This window comes from Sinocyclocheilus rhinocerous, unplaced genomic scaffold, assembly GCF_001515625.1.
Source record: "Sinocyclocheilus rhinocerous isolate Xijiao unplaced genomic scaffold, SAMN03320098_v1.1 scaffold321, whole genome shotgun sequence".
Taxonomy (NCBI): domain Eukaryota; kingdom Metazoa; phylum Chordata; class Actinopteri; order Cypriniformes; family Cyprinidae; genus Sinocyclocheilus; species Sinocyclocheilus rhinocerous.
This window is the reverse complement of record NW_015640442.1, coordinates 485,476-501,570: the sequence shown is the minus strand read 5'-3', so window position 1 is coordinate 501,570 and position 16,095 is coordinate 485,476. Positions and strand designations below refer to the sequence as shown.

The 16,095-nt window shown below is 36.6% G+C and overlaps 1 protein-coding gene across 1 annotated transcript in view; it reads right to left on the bottom strand.

Annotated features, from left to right (window-relative positions):
• Positions 1–3,342: 3,342 nt before the first annotated feature.
• The window catches only part of LOC107752720 (otoferlin-like), a 39,531-nt gene continuing 26,778 nt past the window's right edge, over positions 3,343–16,095 (bottom strand). The window contains 18 exon segments of the mRNA XM_016568746.1: positions 3,343–3,523; positions 3,865–3,956; positions 5,695–5,873; positions 5,976–6,217; positions 8,209–8,307; positions 8,387–8,475; positions 8,564–8,706; positions 8,848–9,008; positions 9,997–10,167; positions 10,239–10,366; positions 10,452–10,589; positions 11,853–11,996; positions 12,649–12,782; positions 13,161–13,218; positions 13,334–13,465; positions 13,597–13,626; positions 13,742–13,841; positions 14,958–14,998. Of these exon segments, the coding sequence (XP_016424232.1) occupies positions 3,343–3,523; positions 3,865–3,956; positions 5,695–5,873; positions 5,976–6,217; positions 8,209–8,307; positions 8,387–8,475; positions 8,564–8,706; positions 8,848–9,008; positions 9,997–10,167; positions 10,239–10,366; positions 10,452–10,589; positions 11,853–11,996; positions 12,649–12,782; positions 13,161–13,218; positions 13,334–13,465; positions 13,597–13,626; positions 13,742–13,841; positions 14,958–14,998 (2,262 nt within the window).

Here is a 16,095-nt window from a genome sequence, read left to right as displayed (position 1 = left end):
GTTTCTTATGAAATATGCACAAGGGCAGCAGATATTCTTAATGTAATCTAGTCAATCCGCTGCTGCTCTGACATTGCGAACAGTAAAACTGAGCATGCAAATGAATCTCATATGATGAGCTGGAACAAGCCCTGCTTTTATCCTCCTTTCAACTGAATTAGCTGCCTTGCTGCTTCAGATTATGTAGTTACTGGGTGTATGATTGTATGATAGTTTGGAATACAATGTTACTTTTGTATTGGCTTAAACATCACAAATGCATCCGCTGCATTTGCTAAGCCCTGCAGTGTCCTTTTTTCTGCCGATGCTGGATGGCGGACACCAGTCGAAGAGCAATGAATTATGTAGGTTTTATAATCAATCATGACTTTAGGCGAGCGAGCAAGAGATGAACTGGTTTTTGTGGAAAAAGGGATACTGCAGCTTCAGTTTATATTCCATATATAGCAAGCAGGTGACCGAACCATTCAACCGGTTTTGTACACAGTTAACTCCCTCTCGATAAAGCTGTAACATTGCAACCTTTTGAAAAGATGTGTGAGCAGTTTTAAACTATTGTTGGTGGCCAACAACGTTTTTGCATTCCAGCAAATAAATTGTTTTATACTGTAAAATGAGGTGAGTGTAACTTATTTTTGTAATAAAGGTTTTGAATTCTATCTTAAAACCTGTTCACTGTCGTAATCTTGTCGTCTGGAAAGATGTAAATGAAGGCGTTTCATGTGCTGCTGGTTTCTTTTTGTATACATAAGTGGTGTGGGATTTTGTGTCGAGTGAAACTTGCCCACAAGCCTGTGTGAAACGAGGTTTTACCAAACAGGGCTATTCTACGCTGATACAAAAAAAAAAAAAATGGGTGAAAATTTGTTGTCTTTAGGGCAAGTGCAAACCAAGGCATGAAAAATAAATAGTAGAAATCAACAGCAAATTTCAGCAAATAACAATTTCGTTAAGTGATAAAGTACCTACATGAGACTGTAAAAAATGAGTGAGAACTGGCCACAATGTAGCTGCAACAAACGATTATTTTGATAATTGATTAATCACCGATTATCTCACAGATCAGTAGTTTTGGTTCTATTATCCCACTTTTACTGTTAGTTAAAATATTAAGTCACACATTCTAACTAAGAAATAAAACGAGGTAACCACTTCAGCTTTTGAAGATGTCAGTTATATTACTATTGCACAATACAAATAAATTTGGCACGCAAAATGAGATGACAAAGGCATTCTCATTCACCATTTAACTGAATGAAGAAGTAGCTGACTGATGCGTCAGTGTGCCTGATCTCCTGTTGTTGGACATATGGGTACGGAACAAAATAAAGGTAAGCGATGAGACATTTTATTTTTGGATAAATTATTTTATTCACAACGTTCACTCTATTAAAACACCTTGTAGCATTATAATAATTAAAACAGTCCTGAGCTAGATTAAAGGTGGGGTATGTATTTTTTCAAAAACGCTTTAGAAAACCGAGTCGGGCTGAGTACCAAAACAAACTTGTAGCCAATCAGCAGTAAGGGGCGTGTCTACTCATGATGCAGAGGAGAGAGCGAGCATCACTGATTATAATGAGTTCTATAGTATTTTGTCGCGCCGCGTCACTCGCGTCCAGTGTAGACACGGTGTAACATTGGTTTTGCTTTGTTTCACAGAACTAATCGTTGCCTGGGTTGCGTACGTATGTGTGGGGCGGAGCTATCAAAATAGGGGCGAGACCCTTCTGTGGTAGGGGCGTGTTTGTTTTGGTGTTTTGAAATATCAACACTGGCTACCAGAAATCACTTACCCCACCTTTAAGCTTTAATCTATGCAAACCAAACTCACTTAATTGTAATATAACGGCTATACATTCAAGAAATGAAAAGAAAACTTTTATCCTATTCTTTCCCCAGGTGGCAAAATTCCTTCGTGGTATCGGGTGAGTTTACAGTATGGATATCAATGGACTTGCAGACAGAAAAACACTACAGGAATTTGTCATTTTACTTTAAGCTATTTATTTTGTTCCATTTGTCATCACAAACTGGTTTGCTTTGTTACAAAACCTAACCTTTTGAAAAACCGTGCTCCAACTTAAGAGCCCTTGCTGTGAAAGAAGGCTAAAGTGAGTTATGGTTAAAATTAAATCAAAAATCAACTTAAAACAATTAACACAAAATATGTGCCAATAACAAACAAGACTGGATTTTAGGTTCACTGTCAACTGATGTCTTTATTTCGCCAAATGCAGACATACAAATCATGTTCAATTCATGCATTTCAAACTTATTGCAGAAGAGATTAAGCTCTGATTGAATCTCTCAGACCCCCAGGAGTTTCTTGGCCATATAGCCAGGCATACTGTAGAGGAACAGGGCCAGAATGGCAAGAAGCATCAGCGCCAACACAATTTTGATGACCAGCCACTTGTACTGATTGCAGATGAGATGATGGATTGCCTTTAGCGGGCTAAGGAACCACAGCAATGTAATGTCGGGGCGGCTGGTGGGACAAAACCATTGAACAAGCTTTTAAAAATTGGGTTTTAATTAATCATGAACATGCACAAATTTAAAATGTGTCTCATTGATGACATGCAATTTTGGCAGGTTCAAGTGTGTATTGGCGCACATCAGTGCTCATAGACTCGTGAAGTTTAGTCAACACTGCGTTGTTCTACTTAAGAGATTCAACACTATAATTATAAGATAGCTGTTTATTTTCTGCTTACAAATGGATGGTAAATGGGCCTGTTTATTGTGAAATATTGAAGGACGGTGATCCACGATTGGGCTGGTTTTTTAGAGTATAGGTGCAGAAAATGTAGGATTTTCATGAACTGTTAATAAATAAAATGCATGCAGTTTTCTTTATTGATTTATTAGTAGCATCCAAAGCACACAATAACATTTTTCAGTGAAGAAAAACGTAACTTCCACCAATCTGAAAACCCCAGAAGCGTATGAATTGATATAAAAAAGAAATTACGTTAGCACTGGATATGCAGATAAATGAGACCACTACATGTTTTCAGATTTTGTATGTTATCTGAAACACAAAGAACTAACGACTATGATTGGATAACAGGTTTTCAGTGCTTAAAATGTGAAAAGCTGAAACACAATCTGTCAGCGTTTGATGATCATGAATGACTTCATGTTCTCAGCAGGGCTTTGCTATTTAATAGTATGTTTATGATCATTCAGTTAAAGCAGGAATGATTTATTAATTTAACACAGATGAAAAACAATAAGTATGCATATGACTTCTCCAACAAACAAATAGATCATTTCAAAAAACAAGTGAAATAATATCGCAGAGATGCTGAATGTTGCAGGCATTGAGAAAGCTTTTCAAGCCCCTAGAAGCTTTTTCACCATGTAGCCTGGCATACTGTACAGAAACAAGCCCAGCATCACTAATAACAACAGAACCACCACAATTTTGATGATTAGCCACTTGTAGTTGTTGCAGATTAGATAGCGGATTGCTTTGAGCGGACTGATGAACCACAGGAAGGTTGTGTCAGGACGGCTGGTGGGACAAAGAAAAACGTGTGGTAAAATCTGCGGCACAGCAGCGGGCGAATTTTAATTGTCAAAATCATTACGAATTGGGGATTTATTTTCAACTTATTCAGAAGTGTGTACCGGGAGACATACTAATTATATGTGACCCTGGACCACAAAACCAGTCATGGGTATATTTGTAGAAATAGCCAAAAATACATTGTATGGGTCAAAATTATCAATTTTTCTTTTATGCCAAAAATCACTACTTCTCAAGGTTTCTGGATAGTGGGCAATGGTGAAATTATCATTATTAAGCAGGCTGATATTTGGGGTGAAGCATGTTTCAGAGATTGTGTGATAAACAAAGGAATATGGGATCTATTGCGTCCTTCACCAACAGGACTCTTCTCGGCCTCCTCACCTGTCAGCAGGTGAAGCTCTGCTTCTACTTTCCCCTTAAGAGATAAAAGACATTGTTCAAACTATCAAAGCTGAACAGACAATGCTACAAGTGCACACTGATAGTTTAGGATGAGCCTTTTATTGTTTATAGATGTCAGATCATGCAAAAATTTAAATTCTGTAATTTAATTAGATTTTCTTCATAAAGGAAGATATTCTGATGAATGTTTAAAGCACTGTTGAAAGCGAAAGGTGCTTCTTTACTACCAAGCCCCCCCAAAAAGCACCATGAAAGTATGATTACAGTAGTCCATATGACATGCAGGAGGTCACAGGATCGTCATGTTTTAGCTGCTGTTCAGCATGTTGTGTATCATGTGACAGAGTTTAAAAATGCAGAAGTGTAAGATTTGAAATTTTAATGCTTGGCGGGGAGAATTTTCAGTGAATCATTTCATTTTGGTTTGGAAGAACAAGAAATATTGGTAACACTTCAGTTTACATTGATGTAGTTACATGTTAAATATATTTTACTATAGTAATCCGAGTAAATTATGCATATTTACAGATAACCAACTCTAAACCAAACCTTAACCTAATTCTAATTTCATGTAGTTAAATAATATAGCTCGGTACTTACACTGTAGCACTAAAAATGTGTAGCCTGAATATTGCACATATTGCAACAGTAGTCATATTTATATGTCGGCCATTGAAATTGCATTTAAATAGTCTTTGCACTAGTGTTGCTGTAATCACTTTCTGTAAATCTCCCTCCTCCTCCCCAGGACCACCTGTCTAGATCCGCTTATGGGCGGTTTATGTTTGTCTGTTTGTGCAGCCGCAGCTTAGATGCTCACGGCACGATTGTGTATATCTTATGCTGGTTTCCTTTCACGCTACATGACTGTTTAATGAAGTTGCTGTGGTTTGCACATTACACAACGAATTGGTGACTGGAGGTCACACAATATTTAACTTCGAAGAATCCCCGACTACTCTGTATCTGCCCTGCATCTTGCTCTCTCATTGGTTGTAGGTTGCCACCGATGTCAGTTCCAGTCAAAACACATTTCACACTGCAAGAGTCACAGCGGGGTCCAAATATTTAGCCTGCTAAATATTTTTTTGGGCTTTGGCAATGCATCAGCACTTCTCTCAGATTGTGCCTTTTAAACGTCATACTACGCGATCATCGCTTACGTGAACGAGCACTGATTTGCCTCTAATTTTGGGCTTTTGTCAGAGATCTATAGAAAACTGTTGGTGAGTGAAAATTGGGCATAACATCATGTGGTGCATACCCGGCAGCATGGTAAGCAGATTTATTTGTTTAGTCGCACAGTGCCACCTAGTGGTCAGGATGTATGAAAAATTGATATTTTTGCTTATAACTTCTGAGTGGTCGGGCCAAAAATGACAAGACTGGTCTCTTTGGAGTTGAGCTATACCCAATTTATCCCATGTCAGCCATTTTGGGCATTGACCATTTTGAATTTTGTCGCAAAAAATGCCATATTTTATGAATGCATTGGCTTATCATCACGAAACATCTCTATGTGTCATCGGCACCATGCCCTGAAGGTACTCGAAAAGTTTAGGGGCAGCGCCACCTTGTGATCAAAATTTATAATGACATTTAAAAAAATGCTAATAGCTTTTGATTAACTTTGCCTATTGTCCTGAGACTGATCTTGATAGATACCTTGGATAATGTCGAGAATTGCAAATTTGTAACAACAAAAGGTATTAATTGTACATTATTAGTATATTGATGTGCAGGTCACTTACTGTAATTTCCAACTCATCATTTTCATCTCGGGCCACAAATGGCCACCAGCCTTTAATTCTCTTCTGTTTGAAGATGTTGACCATGGGCATGTCTTGCTCGTTAAGCACCATGTCAATGGAGCACTGCTTCGCTGTCTTTGCACCACGAGGAAATCGATTCAGGTCTAGTTCAATTGCACCTGAAACAAAAACCAAACACACACGTGTCAGCATGAATGAAGGTCATTAAGACTGAGCCTGGATGTAAAATGACTTTACATCGTAAAAATACAACAGCACACCCAAGAAGTCGTCTGCAGAGAAGTGATCCGCATCCCACACTTGCAAATTCAGTCGGGCAGGAATTTTATACTCAGTCTCGTCCCAAGAAAACATGGACTCTTTCTTTGAGATGACGATTTTCTCTTCGGCCTGTAGGTAGTCGAAGGGGTAAACGAAGCGCCAGTTGAAATTGCCCTCTCCGGTCAGAGAGTGATAGTGGACGTCTGTGTCCTGCTTGTCTTCTTGTTGGCCTTTTAGCCATCTGTTGGTCACAAGTTATGTGAAAAGATATATCATGAAAGATATATGTGACCCTGGACCACAAAACCAGTCATAAGGGTCAATTATCAGAAAAATCCAATGTGAGTGGTGAATAGTTATTGTGCAAATATATGTAGTTCTACTCGAATATGTTATATGTGACCCTGGACCACAAAAGTCTTAAGTGTCAATTTTTTCAATATTGAGATTTATACATCATCTGAAAGCTGAATAAATAAGCTTTCCATTGATGTATGGTTTGTTATGATATGATAAAAAATCTAAATATTGAGAAAATCGCTTTTAAAGTTGTCCAAATGAAGTTCTTAGCAATGCATATTACTAATCAAAAATTAAGTTTTGATTTATTTACAGTAGGAAATTTACATAATATCTTCATGGACCATGATCTTTACCTAATATCCTAATGATTTTTGGCATAAAAGAAAAATCAATAATTTTGACCCATACAATGTATTTTTGGCCATTTTTACAAATATACCTGTGCTACTTATGACTGCTTTTGTGCTCCAGGGTCACATATGTATTTGAGTCTCTTCTGTTCACCAATGCTGCATGTATTTGATCAAAAATACAGTAAAACAGTAATATTGTGAAATATTATTACATTTTAAAATGACTGTTACTCCAGTCTTCAGTGTCACATGATCCTTCAGAAATCATTCTAACTTGTAATAAAAATGTTGAGCAGCAAATCAGCATATTAGAATAATTTATGTGACACTGAATTAATGATGCTGCAAATTCAGCTTTGATCACAGCAATCAATTACATTGTTACAATATATTCACATAGAAAACAATTATTTTAAATTGTAGTAATAATTTCACAATATTACAGATTTTTCAGTATTTTGGATCAAATGCATGCAGCATTGGCATGCAAAAAAAGATGTCTTTTAAAAACGTAACAAAAAATAAATACATTTTTTATATGTATGGCAGTACACTCTAAAAAATGCTGGGTTAAATACAACCCAGTGCTGCGTAAAATAGGGACAAACCCAGCAATTGGGCTGTTTTGACCCAGCGGTTGGGTTACTACCCAGAAGGTTGGGTTAAACATTTAACCCAACCGCTGAGTCAAAACAACCCAATTGCTGGGTTTGTCCCTATTTTACCCAGCACTGGGTTGTATTTAACCCAGCATTTTTTAGAGTGTATATGTACTTATACAGTGCAGGGTAGATTTCTTACGAATTGTAGTCTGATTCCAAATTACATGATAAAAACTAGTCAGTAATGTAATCCACCGCATTACACATTTTTGGTTATATAATCAGACTACTGTTTGATTACTTTTGAACTAACTTGTTTATTACACTGATTTAAATGGGACAATCTTGTACCATATTAACAATATGAAGTGTTTTCATCAGTAGTTGATGCAATGTTGAAATGATGAGAAAACTGAATTGATTTTAGTAAATCCAGCATTCAGCTAATGCCACTGACAATAGCAAGACTATTATTATTCTGACTGACTTCAGCTCTCTCATGAATTCTCTCATCATAAACAACAAAGTGCAGATGTGCGTGCGATGTACGTATAAGAGATTTATTCATCATACAGTGTAGATAGCTTCACAGATAATAACGGGAGTGTTTTTTAAAGTGCATAAACTCGTGCCAGACTGAAGTCAGTTATGATGCTCTTTGGTAATGTAAATGTTCTTTGCTCGTTTTCTGTAGCTGCTTTCTGAATAACTGAGGAAATGCAAGCCTTGTAATGAGTAACTTAACAATGTTTCTATTAAACTGTTATCATGTTAAATACAACTTCAGTCATATTAAAAACAGTAGGCTTCTTTTAGCCTGATGCTGGAGTTTCACTTTCTGGCAATGAAACGAAGTAAATAAATTAGCATGGTAATATAGTGTATCGGCGATCTGACGATAGACAACTCTAACCTGTACTTAATTTTTGAAATCTGATTATGTGATCCAGATTTGAATGAGAAAGATCCCATACCCTCTAACAAATATGTCACTGGATTTTTCCCCTGTGAAAATGTCATCGTCCTCCAGAACGACTTCGTCCGTGTTCCACACGATCACCCTGAGCTCGAACCTGTCAATGACCAAAACATAGTCAGAATATAAAATATTCATCTGTGTGTTGCTGAAGAATTTCACTAAGTGCTTCCTACTTCTTTGGCTTCCTTGGTGAAATATCGAGAGCGGGTCCAGGCGCAGGCATGTCCTTCGGGAACATGTCCACCCACAACTCAATCCTTCCCTGCATCAGAAGCACTCACATTCATTAACGGCTCATTAACACCATTTCATTAGCAGACAGTGGTGCCGTTTCGGACATTATTCCTGACCTGCTCCATCCCAGGTTTATCCGGATTCAGGAGAGGCCTCGTCTCCACGTGCTCTGGGACGAGTTTGCAGCCGATCCTTGGCATATCTTCCCAGCGGTTTAGCACAGCAAGAGCCAGGTGCTCATCCGTCTGTTTCTTCAGTCCTGTCAGAAAAAAGCACGTGCATTTGTTTTTATGTGCTGCTTTCCAATGGGATCTCGTAACTCCGCAATGAATGCATAATGCATATTTGATGCAATTAATGCAATAATGCCTTTCCAAATGCTTTTTGTAAATGTGCATACCATTTTCATCCTCAATTTCAGTTGGTCCCGTGTAAACTCTGTTCACCACTTTCACTCGTCCCCCGGGGCCGTACTGGGGCGGATCCATTTTTCCATCTTTGCAGAGTTTGGCAAGGATCTGCGTTGGCTTCATTGGGTCCCTCCACACATTATAGCCATGACTAAAGAAAAACGGTAAGAAACATGTTATCCCGCTAGTCCTGTTTGAAGCATGTAACAGCAATATTGCTACTTCTAGTTACCTCAGATCATGCCAGCATTTTTCAGTTTATAAAAATACTAATTATTAGTGTCATTTTAGTCACATGATTCTTTAGAAGTCTTTCTAATATGCTGATTTGCAGCTCAAGAAACATTTTATTACATATTATCAATGTTATATACAGCTGTGCTGCTTCAAACTTTTAAATGGTTGTTTACGACAGTTTATGCAAAAATATGGACTAAAGAAAGTTAAAATAAATTAGTACTTTTATTTAGCAAGGACATACTACATTGATTAAATGTTGACAGTAAGTACATTTAGAATGTTACAATTTCTTTGAAAGATGCTTTTTTGATGTGAAATGTGAAATTGTTACTTCTAGTTACCCCAGATCATGACATTTTTCCATTTGTAAAAATACTTACATTTATAAGATTTATTAGTGTTATTTTGGCATCAATGAAATTCTATTTGAGTTTTTTATTAATATTTTAAATTAGTTTTTTTTGCTTTGTTTTCATTTTCATCTAAGTTTTAGTAATTTGTGTGTTTTGCCATTTTATTCGGGGGTTTTTTACGTGTCTATTTTATTAATTTATATTTCAGTTTACTTTTAGTTATTTTAGGATGTTTTAGGATTAAATAAAAATGAGAAATGTTGAATTTAATTGTTTTTTTTTTTTAAAAGATTTTTATATTTTATAACTAAAACTAAAACCATAAAATATTTCATTTCTTAAATAAACATTAACCTGAAAAAAGAAAAAAAGAAACAGCTTGTTCAGTTAGTTGCCAAGGCAAGGCTTTAACTTGAAATACTAAAAGAACTAAAACTAAAACTGAGAAAAAAAGAATACATAGTTACAAAACATAGTTAACCTAATAGAAATGACTGTAATGTGAGAGATTTTGTAATGTGTTTGAAAGAAGTGAGTATTACACACATTGCGTAGCTGGTGCTGAGACCACAGGTTGGCCTGTGCTTGCTGTAGAAACGGTTCTCCAAGTCAATCTTTGTCTCCCCAATCAGGTCATCGGTTCCCACCAAATCCCAGTCGTAGATGGACACGGTGAGGGTGGAATCCATTGGGAGCGTCGCTTCAATATCAAAAGACCTGGGAGTTTGAAGTTAATATTAACCGAGTGATGAAAGAGAACATCATAATCACTGTGTTAATGTACTGACTTTCCAAACAAAGGGTTGAGTTGTTTAGAGATGTAGTTCTCTTTGTCCTTGATCTCTGTCTTCCCGAGCTTGATGGCGATATATGGGTCGGCCTTCCCATTGATGTCCGCAGGATGCAGTTCTGTTGCCTGAGACAAAGCCACGCATTTATTCAAATGGCCAAACAGGAAAAAAAACTCAACGTACTTCTCTATGGTGTTTAGTACCACATACCCGGACCACATAGACTCGGACGAGGACGTTAATGGGGTCGTTGTGTGGGATGTTCTGGAACATGCCCATGTTAGAATCTAAGCCCATTTCTCTGGACACGTCATCCGATGCTGGGACTTTGTAGATGCACAGGGATCCCTACAGTACACACAAACTCAGAGATCAGACCTCTAAACTGTTATGGTACGGTAGAATGTTTAAAATCGTACAAAATGTTAATATGTAATATTCTTATCAAAAACTGGAAAAGACACATTTCATAGAAAGATGTTTATATTGATATAAACGTTGACAAAACTGAATCATTTTGGGGGCCGGATTCACGGATTCACACGGATTCTTTTTTTTTTTTTTTTAACCCAATTTGTTATTTTAACTTAAACAGGTTACTTACAATGATTACAATGATCTTTCCAAGAATTTGAATTCTCCTTAAGTTTAGTTTTCACCAGATTAAAAAAAAAAAAAACTGACTTTTTCTTGCAATTCAGTTTTTTTTTTTCATTTCAGAATTGTGAGATATAAACTCGCAGTTCAGAATGATGAAATAAAAAGTTACCGTTACCTGTTTTATGTTTTATTCCAAAGTGGGGAAAAAAACTGAAATGGGACGTAAACTCAAAATTACGAGAAATAAACTGTTAATAAATTCTGAGAAGAAAAGTCTGAATTCTGAGTTTATATCTCACTTTTTATCCCACAATTCTGACTTTTTTTTTTTTTTCAAATTGCTTTTGTTTATATATTGCAAGTGTGACTTATTAACTCAGTTAACATCTCCCAATTCAGACGTTTTTCCTCAGAATTACAAGAAAAAATGTGCAGATAACATTTTATTTATTTTTTATCCCATGGGCGAAAACGGGCTTCCGTAGTTTTTTCTTAAGAACAAGCAACATTCAAAAGAAGTATTACAGGAACACAAAAAATTCTTACTTTTTTTTTTTTTTAAATTCTTAGTTTGAAGAAAATAGTAGTCAATACTACATCAGTCAAAAAAATTGACTAAATTTGGTAAATCTCCTGATCTTAAAAACCTTTGAAATACTTCTGCGTACAGACTTAAATTTGTTGTATATACAACAATCCTGCCTATCGACGTGGTTATTATCGCTAACTAAAATGAAAACTTTAAGTACTAAAATAACTACAACTGAAATAAAAAAAAAAAAAAGCTACTCTGAGCTCAAATAAAACATTAGTTTTGATTAGACTTGGTCACTACATAATTCCCAAATTTCAGTTTGTGTTATTTTATACTTTCAGTGACATTACTATTAATCTAAAATGTATAAAACCGTAATTATAAAGCAAGAGTAGATTTGTCCAATTGAGTATATGAAGAAACAGCAAGTCAAACGCAAGAGAGAAGATGACGGCAAGCAATGAGTGACAACAAACCTTGAATTTGCCAATAAGTCTGTCTTCATCAGCTGCATTCTGCTCGACGTCAGCATCATCTGAACACTTGCCTCGATAAAGGTTAAAAGTGTGAAGCCAATCTTCAAAGGTGTTAAACTCATATTCAAGCTCTCTGCTGTACATCTGGGGAAGAAACAAGATTCCCCACATTCTTTTACATCCACAAGGCATCCCATACGCTCTCCAAACAGACGCATGACGTAAAGTTTCATCTAGGCATTTCCTTTTGAAATGAACTTGTGCTGTAAAATGAATTTTTCACCCAACAATGAAAATATGCTCGTCCTCAAGCCATCAAAGATGTAGATGAGTTTTGTAAAGGTGTGTAGCCGCCCTAACACAAATAAACTCTTTTAAAGAAAGTTTTCAGGTGCCAGACAGGATAAATCTTGTTAAAATTAGCCCAGGATAGCCAGAAAAAGAAACCACCTGTTACAATATTAATCACAAAAACAGTCCAAGGAAAACTCGGTTCACAAGGGATGATTTATTCTATAATGTCCATAAGAGAGAGAGAGAAAAACTCTCTCAAGAGAGTTTTTCTCTGGAGTGGTGTGGATTATTGTGATGTTTTTATCAGCTGTTTGGACTCTCGTTCTGACGGCACCCATTCACTGCAGAGCATCCATTGCTGAGACACTAATGCAATGCTACATTTCTACAAATCTGATGAAGAAATAAACTCATCCTAATCTTGGATGGCCTGAGAATGAGAACAATTTCAGCTAACGTTTTGGGTCAACCATTCCTTTAAATTCCTAACTAAAAAATTTACCTTCAGCTCTTCCATTTTGTGCTTCTTCTTCTCTGGTACTCCTTGCCCAGGCATGGCTTTGTTCTTGTTTCCTTTTCCTCTCCTTTTCTTGGTCCCTTTCATATCAGAGGCATTTAGGAGCATATTTGGTAATCAGGGCAAAGAATCAAGGGTATACAAACTTCTGAACAGGATTATTAATGTACTTTCAATTATTTTGGAATTTGAGGATTATATGTAAACATCTGTCAAATAGCTTTGTTTGGGCAGTAATAAAAAAAAAAAAAAGAAAGATTTCAATTCTTCCATAGAAATTCATGTAGATATACTGCTTTACATAATGACTGTCTTATGCATTTAATTATATACGTATATCAAATTCCCTTCGTTTCATTCCAGTCGTTTCATATTACAAATGCACTTGGGCATCTATATTTAGTTGTGCACGCATAGCTCCTATCTGATTAAGCATTTGCATATTTTAAGAAAGTTAAAAGTTACACTAAATTTCGTCAAACATATTGTTGACTTACCCTCTCCAGAGTCAAAGTCTTCCTTTTCTTCAGCGTCTGCCTCTTGCGCTTTAATGATCTAAATCATTCATAAATGGTATAATAAAATCTTCTCGGTTCAAAAAACGGAACCATGCATTTTCAAGGCATCTTCTGGTGCGTGTAAAATAATTGCACTCTTCTACAGCTCTTACCTCTTTCAGCGTTTCAATCGAGGCAAAGTATTTGGACCACCAGTCCAGCATGCTTTCGTCCAGCTCCTCCTCTTCCACCTCTTCACCCTTCTTCCGCTTCTTTTTCCCTTTCTCACCTTTCTCATCATCTGGCTGCCACAATGTTGAGGACACAGAATTCATTTTCACACATAAAACTAATGAGTTTATGAATGCCAAAGTTATAAATGTTATAGGCATTGAACATAATAAGAAAGAAACAGATCTGACATCTGTCTACATACCATATCGACCTTAACCACAGCATCAGACGCCTGAAACAGATTCCTTAAAATGAGCAAGTTCAGAAAACCTGACAAAATTCTGTCAATAAATGTTTGACTGATACAGTTAATAGATATATTTCAAGTATTTTGTAGCGTTTCTTACTGAGTCGAGTTTGACCACTGTCTCGGTCTTCTTCACAGCTGGTTCTGGCTCTGTGTGGATCACAACCTCCTCTGTAGAGAAAAAACTATGTTAGTCGTGCCTAGTATAGGCGAGAATAAAGAAATATATACATTATTTTCAACTTTTGTTGAAAACAGTTGTGCTGATTCATAATTTTGTGGAAACCGTCATCAAACATTTTCATTTTTTTGAGGATTCCTTGAGGAATAAAAAAAGTTAAAAAGAACAACATTTATTTGAAATAGAAACCTTTTGTAACACTATAAATGTTTTACTGTCATTTCTGATCAAAACAGTTGTGCTGATTCATAATTTTGTGGAAACCGTCATCAAACATTTTCATTTTTTTGAGGATTCCTTGATGAATAAAAAAAGTTAAAAAAAAAACAACATTTATTTGAAATAGAAACCTTTTGTAACACTATAAAGGTTTTACTGTCATTTCTGATCAATTTAATGCATCCTAGATGAAAAAAAAAAATCTTACATACTCCAAACTTTTGAAAAGTAGTATATCAGTTTCCACAAATATATTGGGCAGCACAACTGTTTTCAACATTGATAATAATGAGAAATATTTCTTGAGCAGCAAATCAGCATATTAGAATGATTTCTGAAGATCACGTGACACTGAAGACTGGAGTAATGATGCTGAAAATACAGCTGCGCATCACATTCACATAGAAAAATTATATTTTAAATGGTAACAATATATCAAAATTTTTGATCAAATAAATGCAGCATTGGTGAGAGACTTCTTTCAAACACATTACAAAAACTTCTGCAGTCCAAATTATCGGTTGTTGTGGATTGCACAAGTCATGAACTAAGTTCAAATACAGAGTTCTGGCATGAAACTCTAGATGGCGCAAGCCGATAGGTCCAACTCAATCTGATCTAATGACATCATTATCACATGGCACAGCTGATTGGTTCTTTCCTGTATCGGTAGCCAATGAGCTCGCTGCTCAACAATCAAATATATGATTATTGCTTGCTGTAGCAGTTTGCAGCGTGCTTCAGAAACAGCTAAATCAACATCTAAGATAAGTGAATGCTCTTCAAATCCATATCGCCGTGTGTATTGCGTGGTCTGCCTAATTGACTTCAAAAGTGAGCAACCATAATCAAGTTAAACTAAGTGTCATGTTAGCAGTTTGCATTGTATGCAGGAGCGAATATTAAGCATATTAGCAGCAGCATTTAGCATCTGTGTTTATACATCTGGAGCAAACGCTGTTTAGAGCATATGTAATCGCTCTGAGGACACGTCGATAGTAACGGACATGAAACAGGTTAAATGAGATAAGCATTCTTGTGTATGCATTTCAACGGGGGTTCGCCATATACATCGGTGATTATCCCAATGTTCACGTTCGTTATTTCTAAGGTAGCTGTTTTCACTGTGTTTGATTTCAGCTGCACACAGCGTCAGAAGCATGCGCTTATCGCAGTCATATCAATGACAGTATTGAGGGAGATGCTGAAGATCACTATCTATGAAATGAGATAAGCATTCTTGTTTATGCATTTCAACAGGGGTTCGCCATATACATCGGCGATTATCCCAGTGTTCACGTTCGTTATTTCTAAGGTCGATGTTTTCATTGTGATGAGTGTGTGGTTGATTTCAGCTGCACGCAGCGTCAGAAGCATGCGTTTATCGCAGCCATATAAATGACACTCTTGCGGGAGACGCTGAAGATCACTATCTACGGCTGTAACAGTTAGTTCCGAGTGAAATGCATTATAGTGTAGTTCAGAGAAATGTGTTCGTGTCACGTGTGCTCTTGCTGTGCTGTGTAGTTCAGAAACGAAGAAGGAACATATATATTCTGCTTTTATTTCAGTTCATTCAGGTCAGTCCACCCAGGGGTTTTAGCACTGTAACTCTAACAACTTTTATCTGCACGAGAGCGTAAAATGGCATGCATCTGCTAACTTTGTCCATCTTATGATTGCATGAACATGAATTAATGAGCTGTTACGCTGCCGTTGGGACTGATAAAGTGGAGAAAGTAACAGCAGTTATCAAATGACTAAATTATGATATTTGCTCAGGTGGGTGCTGGGGTCTTATCTATCGGATTGCAACGAATATCCATTTTGTTAATTAAACATTACACCTAGTGCGCGTCTAATTGGAGTTAAGCCGGTCGGCGTGGTAGCCCAGGCTCACAAATATAGTAATACATGCGGTTCACATGGCTCTTCGGAGCAGCAGCAGTACATACTGTATGTTTTGGCGATAGATCTGCTTATTGGGGAGTGTTTTGTTCTTGTTTTGGCTTGTATTGTCCCTTCTATGTCTCCTGCTTTGTGGGGGGTTATTT